Genomic DNA, 12981 nt, shown 5'->3' with positions numbered 1-12981 from the left:
CCTGGCAGATACAACTTAGATGTTAATTGTTTTTATTTTTAGTATGAATTAGTTTACAATTATTGTAATGTTTTATTATTTGTGTATTGTATTTTCTATGGGCCCTAGTTGCCAGAATTAAAGGAATAAATAAATAAAGATAGGCAATAAAAAATAAATAAGATGTGGCACGAGTCCAAAAAAAACGAACAGTCTAGGGACCTGTAGAGCCCTGTATGTATCATATGCAAAGGATCATGAACAAATATGTATTGTATGGAATTCCGTCTAATATTATTGCATAGTAAAAAAAATATTACTCTTTATGCACTATAGGATAGAAGTGTTCATTTTCTTCAATATAAATTATAATCAATTTAACATGTCAAGATGAAAAATTATGGTTGTTGAAGTTTTATGTCACACACATGTTATACACACATGGATACATTTTTTGGAGAAGAAAGGAAGTCCCATAAGTGCGTATACAAAGGCTCACAACTGAACCGTGCACTTTATGCAACTGATAGTTCGGTGCGACTAGTTTATGTTGCTTTCTGGTATTGAAATTCTGCACGTCACTGTTTTTACTTAATAAGTTTATGTTTGGACTTACATATATCATACTAGCTCGTGCCAGCGGTTTCACCCGCATCCCGTGGGAACCTCGGCACGAACCCGGATAAAAAGTAGCCTATAGCCTTCCTCGATAAATGGGCTATCTAATACTGAAAGAATTTTTCAAATCGGACCAGTAGTTCCTGAGATTAGGGCGTTCAAACAAACAAACAAACTCTTCAGCTTTATAATATTAGTATAGATTGACATGGATGTATTAACACACCACTTTATTTTTAGACGGCTGATAAATTTCTTCGGGCTTATAAATCAGTATGGAGATGGAGATATTTCAAGTATTTGGCCGGTACCAGACTGACTAAAACCAAGACAGGATAAAAGATTTCTTGAATAAAAAAATGCCAGCCACAGAGTAAACTATCTTCCGACTGTTAATTCTGCAGTGTGTGGGGGCGCTAAAATCGAGCAACAAATGACTAGTACATGATGTGACGATGCTGCTAGTTTTGTGAAGTCCACAACACAACCATTTTTAAAAAAGCAAATAGCACCAAGCGATGATTTAAGATGAAGAGAAGCACATTTCTTAACTTTAAATTGAGTTTATCTCTTGCTGCACCGACCCTATATAATTTGAATAAATAAATAATAGCAAGCACAGCGTAGGACGTCCACCAATAAGGTGGACAGACGATCTTATAAAGGTCGCCGGAAGACGCTGGATGCAGGTCGCCTCCAACAAGTATCTGTGGAGATCTAAGGGGAGGCCTATGTTCAGCAGTGGACGTCCTATGGCTGAGATGATGATGATGATGAAATTGGGATAAATACAGGAGGACTGGGCGAAAGCTTTTGCCCTGCAGTGGAATTAGTGCTACAAGCAATAATGTCAGAATGATGATAGTTCATAACCGTGCATTTGTTCCGTTCCACGTCAGAGGCTGGATTGAGAAAACTTTGACACTTGGGCTTACTCGATACTAATAGAAGACGATTAATTATCACTGATTATAAATTATCGAGAGGCATGTCTCCTGAAAACAATCAGGTTTATAAATAAAAATTAAGGCATTACAACCAATTACCGAATGTTCATTAGGATGAGATAAAATTCTGATATTTTTACCCACAACTATTCATCATCATCATGTCAAACAATGTATAACTGCAAAACAACGGATATATGTAATAAAAATCATCAGTTCATTGAATTAAAAATAAATAAAATAAAGTTTAAATTGTGTATACTTTTAGTTTCAACAAGGATTTTCATAATAACATCTTACAGGTACTTGAGAAACAGGTACAAAGGTATTATCCTTGTATTAAGCCCTTGACATTAAGCTTGCGAGAAAATTTATGAAATCCGTTATTTTATAAAATTGTTAGGAGAAGTAAAAAAGTCGTGGTGGCCTAGTGGGTAAAGGACCAACCTCTCAAGTATGAGGGCGCGGGTTCGATCCCAGGTCAGGCAAGTACCAATGCAACTTTTTTAAGTTTGCATGTACTTTCTAAGTATATCTTAGACACCATTGGCTGTGTTTCGGATGGCACGTTAAACTGTAGGTCCCGGCTGTCATTGAACATCCTTGGCAGTCGATACGGGTAGTCAGAAGCCAGTAAGTCTGACGCCAGTCTAACCAAGGGGTATCGGGTTGCCCGGGTAACTGGGTTGAGGAGGTCAGATAGGCAGTCGCTTCTTGTAAAGCACTGGTACTCAGCTGAATCCGGTTAGACTGGAAGCCGACCCCAACATGATTGGGAAAAGGCTCGGAGGATGATGTTAGGAGAAGTACTTATGTAAAACACTTATAAAATTACCTAGAACACAGATGATCATGCTAATTCGGATAGATTACGTTTATTTTATTTAGTAATACAAAGTAACACTGGATTTTGTAATTCATCTACCAGGTCTTTCCCCAAGTACGTTGGGATCGGAACCCTGGCATTTATTTGGGTAATTCTGCATTGTAAAATAAAATAGATCAAAATGTTATATTTGCCAGTTATATTATAAGAAAGGTCCTAAATTAGGTATTCAAAACTTAAATAATATAGTCTATTTCTTTGAAAATTGTCGTTTCATTAAATCTATTGATGATCACTGAAAAAAAGAAAATATTTTGTAAGTGTTTTGTTTGTAAGTTGTAGGTACTGTAGAGCAGTTACAAGCTTCTTAGTCCATAGGTTCTATTCATTGTATTTTATTCCTGGCTGAAAAATTATGTGTTCTATGTAAAAATAATAGGATTAGGTTTTTATACTGAGATTGTCACTTCGCCCTATGAGCTCGTACAATAGTGTCATAATATTAGAATCAAGTTTTTCATTTGAGTAAGCGAGAATCTCGCGGTCCGACAGTACCTATATGCAGCATTATATGCCTATGTGCAGCATTTTCAGTTGTCAAATCGCTGATTTAACCAATGGGCGGCAAGTATATGGCTGGTTAAAGTTTATTATCGTTGTAGTTAAATGGTGTAATTTGGTCTTATTGTAGTTTACGTTTTGTAGAGATGTATGATCAATAAAAACAACAATACATTATTCGTAGACAAAACCGATCCCAAATGGCTTTTGAACAGAAGAACATAAAAATGCAAAATTAACCTTTAGTTTTGTAGTGAAGTAATGCAAAACAAAATTAGAGCTTTTCTCGATATTCCATCTCCCTATCTGTCGATTTCTTTACAAGATATACTTAGTTGACATCACTCGTATGTTGCTTATGTCAAAAATGTATCTTTAGTGGACAAAACGGCTAATTTTGGAATTGGTAAGGCCTCAAGAAGATTGATAATATAATTATTTTTGTATGTTTAACTTGATTGACTGAAGCTGAAATCTGTTCACCATTTTTGTCAAAAACCTGGCCACAGTATTTTGGAGTTTGACATTTGCGATTGTCAATTTACTATCTCGACTCAAAGAACGGACTTTAGAAATTATGCAACTAAGAATATGCTTTGTAAGTACGTGGATATATCTTTAATATCATAATATATTAACGGTGAAGGAAAATAAAGTCGAGAGAAAATCAGAACTGAAAAACATCTGGAATAGCCAATCCACCTTGAGCAAGCGTGGTGATAACCGCTCTTTCCTTCTCGATATGAGAAGAGGCCCGTGCCCAGCAGTGGAAAGATAAATAAACTGATAATATAAAATGCATGGTAAACAAATAAATAAAAAATATAATAATAATTAATTTGTTAATCAAATTATGTGTCACATATTTGTACTGATATTAGTATCATCATTATCAAATCATAAATCGTCATTAAAAAAAAAAACTCAAAATTCAAAAAAACTTTCAGTAGCCCATACTCTACGGGGTTACGCGCTACAGCGGGGCGGGGGGGTTTAAAGGGGGCGGAGCCAAACCCAGCCCTCAAGAGACTCGCGAATTGCCAGCAACGTGCTACACTACGCCTCCAGTCAGTCGCGTTCCGACCTTCGAAGGAGCCGGTCGCGTGTTGTGGGAACAAACTAGTATCGAGTGCAGTGTGTGTTGTTGTGTCATGTTGGGAATCGCTGGAGCCCCGTGCTAGGTCATGTCACGAAGGAAGCAGAGCAACCCCAAACCGCTGAAACGTAAGTTTCCTACTCAATCATTTTTTTTCACTAACTTTAAGTCAAAGTTATATTTTGCAGTTTAGTACTAAGTTTGTTTGGTAGTTTCTTATAGGAATCTTGTTTATGTTTTTTATGTTAAGATTAGGAATTATAAACAAAGTCTGATTTTATTGTTTGTTGTGACATTTGAGTGTAGTTTTGTCACATATCGGTAAAGTTTGGGAACTTTTTTGCATTCATAAATGTACGTTAACAAGGTGCACTGTATAAGATTGTATATACTTCCAGTTTATTTCTTATTTTACTAGTTGCTAATCATTGTGTAATTATAACAACTAGGTATTTCTTTTGATATGTCTACTAATAAGTTCAAAACTACGATAAGATTTTAATATTATCACCGTAGCAGTTGTTTTTAGTAGTTATAGATTTACCTTGTTTTATATCCCGACGAATTGAGAGCCTCCTCCTTTTGGGGAAGTCGGTTTAAAATGTACAAAATATTTAAGTGTTTTATTTCAAATAAATTTGTATATAATTAGGTATAATTCTGATAAATGAGGAGGAAATCTTCCTCAAAATAACTCCCAAGTTCTAAACAAAGTGTTACTCATACTACAAATATATTTATTTTTAGCAACAAACTGACCATTATCCTTGTTTTTTTAAATAAAAAATACTATTGTAAGTGTAAGATAATTCTTCAAATTCGTATTCGTATTAAAATAAGTTTAAAAACCATTACTAACTCCGCGACGGAATAACAAAAAATATAATATACCCAGGTACTAACTGTTTCCCCCGCGGTTTCACCCGCGTCCCATAGGAACTACTGTCCGTACCGGGATAAAATATAGCCTATGTTTCTTGAGAAGAGTGTAGCATACCAACAGTCAAAGAATTTTTCTAATGGGTTCTATACTTTCGAATCACAAACATACAAACATAAAAACAAAAAAAAACGATCCTCTTTATTATACTTAACTTAACTTAGGTATTAGTATAGATGACCAAATATTAATTATCACACTTCAAATGAAAACATTTGTAAAAACATATGATTAAAATCTTGTTTTTCATTCATAATAAAATAAAACATGTATCATAAAATGAAATTATTAATGTATTAATGTCTTATAGATTAACTTAATTGGACAACGGATTTTGTTTCTAATTTGTAATCTTTGCAGACTGAACTAGTAGATTATTATTTTTATTACGTCTTTTGTTTTGAATATAATACCTAATAACAATTATATTCTGTGACACTGTGTCTAAAGCATGCATAATATTATGAGAACTGATAACATACCTTTAACCTGTTTGAGAAAAAATAAATAAACAGCATACTTTTGTTTCAAGCTCAATTATTTCATTCGCTTCATTTAAGTTTTTCTAGGTTTTTCAAAAGGAAAAAATCACCTCAAGAAACATTTTATACAAGCTAAGTACATACCAAAATAGCAATAATCAACATCACCTAATCTTCAAGTTTAACCGTAACATACCAACACATACAAACATAATAAATAAAATATTTTTTGTTCTACGTCTGTACCAAAGAGCAACCGAGTTCGTTACACCGTTATCTTCCATATTAATAAGTATTCTTTGATTGTTTACTTATCTTTCTACCAAAGATAACTTTAAGTTATAACTTTAATTACAGTAGTTATGATTAACTAGCTATATCTCCCTGTTTCACCAGTGTCTCTGGCAAACTTCTACAAAGATAAAATATAGCTTATGTCATACGGGGATAGTGTAGCCTTTAAACAGTGAAATGATCATCTGCCTAGCTTTTTCCAAACTATGTTAGGGTCGGCTTCCAGTCTAACTGGATGCAGCTGAGTACCAGTGCTTTACAAGGAGCGTTTGCCTATCTGACAACCCCAACCCAGTTACCCGGGCAACCCAATACCCCTTGGTAAGGCTGGTTGTCAGACTTTCTGGCTTCAAATTACCCGTAAATACTGTCAAAGACGTTCAAATGACAGTTTCTAGATGTGAAAGAAATCCAATCAGTTCAGTAATTTAAGAAACTTTGCAAATAAACAAAAAAAATATATTATTCGTATCATGGGGAAGTTATGGCAAGAATTTTAGGGTAAGGGGATCTATTTATGGGAGATTATAAGGGGAAAGGCTACTGAGTATATTTTTTTTTCTGAATGACAAAAGTACCTAATGGAGTATTGGTCGATTTATCAGACTTAAAAAGAGGTTTTTTATCAATGTTTTTGAGAATATACTTAGCTGTTGTATTCTCAAAAAAAAAAACTGAATCAATTTCAATGACGTCACACTTAACATTCATTTTTAATTTATGAACATCTCCAAGTAAAAATAATTTCCAACAAAAATGTTACTAATTGAGACATTTGATAACTTTAAAAAAACTTAGTATAAGTAGGTAACAAAAAAGGTTTACTTGACCATCAAGTTCGTTCGATACTACACATAAAAATACTACTTTACTTAATTACTTTAAGATAAGTATGCGTCGATGCATTTTAAGTTATTGTTAAGTTATTCAAGTTAAGTAGGTTTAATTTTGTTGTTTTAACTAATTAATTTATTGTTTTGTTGAGCTTATTAATCTTATTGTTGTGTTTGAATCAGGTATCTACATATTTGCAATTATGCATATACTCTTTTATAGAAAAACCATAAATAATTTTCCTGGAATGTTGAATAGTTAAAAGGGCTTCCTAAATGTATTTTATTTAAGAAATATTTTTTACATTTCAAAACAAAAAGTAGTTTATAAATTACAATAACATCCATTTTTAATAATATAATTTAGGCATATCAAATGAAAATGTAATGAATCGCGTTGCCAATTGTAAAATGAAATGTGTCACCTATTTTTTTTTTATATTCTAGTTTTTTCCTTATTTTAATTGGTTTACATAATAAATAATTTTTTCATCTATCTATTCTTAAGTAAAATATCTATTCAATAATATTTAAGTATATTCACCTATCTATCACAACTATGAAACCTAAAACAAAAGATAGACCAATCTTAAAAAGAAAACAGCTATTGACGTAATGGTTGAAAAAAAGATATTCAATGCTAAGTACAAGTAGAAAGTGCATGATTAACATACAGCTGATAATATATATCTTAGGTGACCCGTTATCTTCGAATGTCAATAAAGATTTGATCATTGTACTTACGGTATTTTTTTTAATACTTACTTGTTTCAATCTGTATCACATCACTGGTTGGTTGTACTTTGAAGGTGACCGGTCAGTACTGTTGTTAAGCGTTTCAATGGTTGAATTTGTTTCAGAAATAAGTAGATTAAACAAGAACTAGTTTAAGTAGAATTCGAAATAAGTAGAAGAAGATTCTTTGTTGTTTGATGCTTTCACGTCAAAACTACTGAGCAGATTAAATTGAAATTTGGTTCACAAATAGGCTAGAGTCTGAGGAAAGCTACAGGGTACTTTTTATTGAGTTGCGTGAAGTAATTCCCTTGGGACGTGGATACAAATGTATTGAAAATAACAGATTTATTAATTTGTATTATTAAATAATATTGTCAATTTAACGCCACGATACTCCAAGTCATATTTTCTGATTCACTTTTGTACATATATCTCTATTTATAGATATTCAAAGAAGTATTCATCACATCATTGTGAGCACACAAAACTGTCAAATTACAGATAATAAATATTAAGTTAATTAGAGTGTGTTATCAACAAGACGGTCTAATGTCAGCGTGTACTCAAACGATTATGTTTTTATCTGAATTTTATATTTGAAGAGGTAAATAACGATTATCCGCTTGATGTAGAGTAACTAACTTCAGTTACTCTTTTGTACATCATCATCCGCGTTTAATGTATATTATTGTATACTCAAATATTAATTAACGTATCTGCATATCAATGAAATCTTAATAATTGTCCCAATTCCTGTATAATTTCCCGGGTTTTTGACGAGGTTTGTTTGCAAAGTTACCATATCATAAATATTTTTAAACCAGAACAGACACATTCATACAGGTGTTCACATGTAAAGACTACCTTTTAGAGGGTTTCATCCGCATCCTGTATAACCTTCAAGTTCATGTACGTACCTGGTTATAAAGTTCTCGCTAAATAAGCTATCTAACACCAAGATAACTTCTCAAATCCATCCAATAGTTTCTGAGGTCACCGTGTTCAAACAAAACGAACTAATCAGCTTTAACATGTACTGTAGATTTATATAAATCACGTGCAAAACAGTAATCGCATTCACACCAATTCCTGACATACTCGGCACAAATATGCAGCATACCATCTAAAAATATCTTCGTCTAAAAATATCTGGACGTCACAGAACTAAGAGGCTTCACAAGTGTGTAAACCTTATCGGACCATTACACTGAAGTGGTATTACTTGCAGATATCATGTTTAATACAATCTGTACTTAAACAAGCTGTTTCATATGGTTCCGTCTGCGTTATAATTGAGTTTCTTTCCGCACCTTAAAGGAAACCAATCTAGTTTCATACTGGTTGTTCCCGTTCCACCAGCGGGAGAGAGCTACTTTCCGCACTTGGATAAAAGTAGCCTATGTCAGCATTTTGACTATCCCTAAGTATGTTACAGCCTTTTTTTATCGTCCCACTGCTGGGCACAGGCCTCCTCTCACACGGAGAAGGATTGAGCATTAATCCCTAAGTATATGAAACGTAATTTAAATCGGTAGTTTTGGCGGGATAGCCAGGCAAACAGACAGAAGTTACTCTCGCATTCATAATACTAGTGATAATGTGTTTGTATCAAAAATTGTTAAGTTTCCTTTTGTAATTCAAGTAAATCTTTATCTAGGGTACCACCACTTTTACTTTGAAAGCACGAGTAAACAAATTAAATTTTGCAAACCTTTACAATACTCTTGAATGCATATTTTATTAATATTACAAAAAGTTCTTAAAGTTTCTTCTCGGAAAATTCAAAACAATAATGAACAGATTTTCATATGATTTTCACCAATAAATGAAGATTTAAGTAAGTATATAATTTATACCGAATTGAAGTCGGGGCGGATCGCTAGTACAAAACAAACTACCGATGATTCTGAAGTGGTTAGTCGTTGATATAGTCAATATAATAATATCTGCTGTAACATATAGCAGCTACATCTTGTTATCAGACCGCGGTATGTGGGATTGTAACGTGAAAATATATAGTGCACTTTAGTGATTACTGTTTTGTTATTGAGATTCGCCATCTTTAAAAAGTGACAGGGTTTTTAATGTGGCTTCAAAAGCTCTTATCAACCACGATCTGTTTTTTAGAGAAAACCACTTTGTCCTCCGTGGAGAAAACCTAGAGAAAGAATCCTCGTTTGCTTTTCAGGCTTAGCAATACTTTCGAATTGGCTGGAATTAAAAAAAATGATAACAAACCTTAACCAAACCAGCGACCCAATTACTCCTCAAAAACCAGCCTTACAGCAAAAAAACACAAATTACCCACAATCCCATAAAACATTAACTACCAACCAACAAACAAACAAACGAACATCCATACTTATCCGCCATCTTCCCATCTTCAAAATCTTAAAAAACAATGAACCAGGAACAAACGGACCGCGTAATTCTGTCACAAGTTGTGCGCGGGCGCAGCGCCGTCATTTGCGTATAAGTCCGTAAGTCTGTTCACTTGACGCACAATACCCTTTGGTCTTGCCGCGCGGTATAATTCCAAGTCAGGTGGACAGTTAGGGTGCGTCTACACGGTGGAAGGAGCTTGCGCATGTTGAGGCACATGCGTTAACTGCCTCGTTGGTCTAGTGGTCGCAAGGGACTGCTATGACTAAGGTCTCGGGTTGGGGCGAAATCGCTTTGTGAATTTCATAAAACTTTCACAAAGCAGCCCGTACTCTGTAAGTAGGTGATTGATTCACCCGTGCATCGGAGAGCACGTTAATGTTGGTCCTGCGCCTGATCTCTCTCCGTTCGTGTCGGATTGCCGTCCCATCGGGTTATGAGAGTGAAGGAATAGGGAGTGCACTTAATTGTGTCTGCGTAAATGCTTGTGCACTATAATATGTCCTGCGCAGCTGGCTGATCTTCTTATATGAGAACAGTTGCCGTGGCCGAAATCGGCCTTGGACGTTTTTCTTCCATTTTATTTTTTTTTCCATTTTTCCGTGTGCTCTTGTCACTTGCGCATGTTAACTTGCTCCAGCTACATGCACCGTGTAGACGCACCCTTAAACTCATATGTTAGGGACTATTGTACCATGTAGATGCATGTTAACAGATGTAAGTATTTACTTATGATTTCCGTGGGTATTGAAAGGGTTGGTAATAGGTTTCGATTTTATATTGAGATAGGTAGGTATGACATTTTATTTTGTGGTGTTTTTATTTATCAAATAATGCTGTCTCCTTGTGACTGTTTTATAGCTTAAGGAGGCTTTGTATCATCTGAAACGTCGTTCAGAACTGAATTAGAATTAAGGGTCCTTTCAAATAAATGTCCTAACTTAGACTTGTGTTAAGTCTACTTGATTGGAGCTATCAGACTAATGAATTATTTTAGAGCATTTTTTTTGTACTTTTTGGGTAATTTCTGCGGCAGTCTTTTAACATAAGCTGCGGGTTGTTCGAAAGAGATACCGCGGCCCTGGTACATAAGTAAAAGGCCTATGACGGAACACGACGGTTTTTAGTCAGTAAGAGTCTGACACTCCCTCACCGCTGCTAACCCACAGCGGGAGGGGTCATTTGATGACTTTTAACGTCGGAAAAAAAAAGTCTTTTAACATAATACCACTGAAACTTTTTCAAGTGATATAGATTTTTATTTTTATGTTTCAATAAGTAACAAACAACAGTTCTAATACAATGCCATTTTTATGCCAATTTTTCCTTCTCACTATGGAATAATACAACCAAGATAAAACACCATTCAAAGAATATTGATTTCATATTCCTGCTAAAACAAGTAACCAGATATTAAAAATTACTTATAAAGTCAGTTCAAAATGAATCATTTTGCGTCAGAATGATAACTAGGTCATAACAAAGCTCCAGGTTCGATTCTCAGTTGGTGAAGTCCCACAGTTGACACATAAGACTTATCTTACACTATGACTATTATGGTTTGTACCATAAACAATTATTCAAGTTTTCCTTGATAGGATCTTGTTTTTGAGAGCAAAGAGGTTCGTCATCCCGTGCAGAATTTATGAGGAAAAGTGTTCATTCATTATTTATGAGTTATGTATTACAAATACAATAAGAAATAGTAGGTGCGCTATGTGATCTTCTGATCCAAAACTCATCATCATCTGCCTAGCCTTTTCCCAACTTTGTTGGGGTTGGCTTCCAGTCTAACCCGATGGGTACCAGCATTTTATATGGAGCGACTGCCTACCTAACCAGACTTTCAGGCTTCTGAACTTAGACTACCTGTAATAACTGCCTAAGAATCATATGATGAACTCGTCATGACAAGATATAGGTCACCCATCCACGGACGTATCGCCCTTGCTGCTGTTACTTATCCACCAGCTCCCTTTTTTTTTTTTTTTTTTTGTTGTCGCTGGGCTAAAAATGCTATTACGCATCCCCTTCCCGTCGGGGGACGGGAGAGGGGTATGTGGGACTCCCCGGTAAAGACGTTCCCGGTATACCCACTAAAAAGGCCCAGCGGCACTCCGACCTCGCCTGAGCGGAGGGGGTCTGGGAATCTATGGCATCTAGTCCCCCACTGGCGATTGCCCGCCTCACGGCAGGCCCCTCATGCCTCCCCCCATTGGGAAGTTCCACCAGCTCCCCTAAAATTATTAACATGTTAATTCACAACTACAGCCAGTAAGTTCATCTGTAATGGATTCATAAAAGTTACTACTCTATGTAAATATCGATATTTACCATCATCTATTCTGCTTAAAATACAAGCAGGTGTTAACTTCCAAAGACTATAACCACAATTATATTTTTAATTATCAAACGGTATAAAAGCATACATTTTTATCAATGACTAGCAATAGCTGGTATATTGCTAGAAACACATCTGATAAAAATGATAAAATTGATAACATTATCAGCGTGTTACGCGATGTCGAGTGTTTTAAAAAACAGTTGCATCCATCGATAAATTTTATTTTATCGATATATTTCTTAATTGAATTGTGTGACTTCACTATGGTGTTGTTTTGAGTTCTGTCGAATTAGATTGAATAATTTATTAGCTTGAAAATTATATTTAGCAGGAATCTAAAGACATACATTTTTGAACTATGCATTTAAAACGCGCAAATAATCTGAAAGATTTCTTAAAATTTGATATTTTTAAGATTAAAGATGTTAAATTCTAGACTTCTATGCACTAAAATAAATCTTAAAAAAGATACCAGATTATAGAATTAAATCGCTTCAAAATAACCATTTTTTAAATCATTTGCATAAAATGCAAAGTCTTCCGAGGCCCTTAGGCGGTTCTCTCCTAATTTCCAATAACTTATCAAAAAGGTATATTTAAATATTTTGACGGTAGCAGAAAGATCATAATCAATGTGTTAATAGGCCATTTTTAAACATAAATATAATATAGCACCTAAGTAATATGATCCATGACCATTTAATATGTAAAAATATGCTAAATCACTTCATTTATATTAAATATGGTATTTAAGTAAGTTATTGACATAATTTAGGATATCATATTAATTTTTATTCGGTTTCTTTATTATTTGATACGTCAATAAATATAGTTTTTCGTATAATTCTTTTGATAAGGTGCTAACTTTTAAATTGATCGACGTCTGTGTTAAAATTTGTTCTTATAGTTTTAAATTAAATTGTAACTAAGATATTGCAGAA

At 34.3% G+C, this 12981-nt stretch overlaps 1 protein-coding gene across 1 annotated transcript in view; it reads left to right on the top strand.

Moving 5' to 3' along the window:
* The first annotated feature begins 4018 nt into the window (after positions 1–4018).
* The window catches only part of LOC124645805 (zinc finger protein ush), a 197279-nt gene continuing 188316 nt past the window's right edge, over positions 4019–12981 (top strand). Inside the window, exon 1 of the mRNA XM_047185707.1 lies at positions 4019–4155. Coding sequence (XP_047041663.1) covers positions 4116–4155 — 40 coding nt within the window. The 5' untranslated portion in view covers positions 4019–4115. The remainder of the gene's footprint in view (positions 4156–12981) is intronic.

The sequence above is a fragment of the Helicoverpa zea genome, chromosome 3 (genome assembly GCF_022581195.2).
Source record: "Helicoverpa zea isolate HzStark_Cry1AcR chromosome 3, ilHelZeax1.1, whole genome shotgun sequence".
NCBI classification, from domain to species: domain Eukaryota; kingdom Metazoa; phylum Arthropoda; class Insecta; order Lepidoptera; family Noctuidae; genus Helicoverpa; species Helicoverpa zea.
Note: the sequence above shows the minus strand (reverse complement) of the source record. Positions and strands in the feature narration are given on the sequence as shown.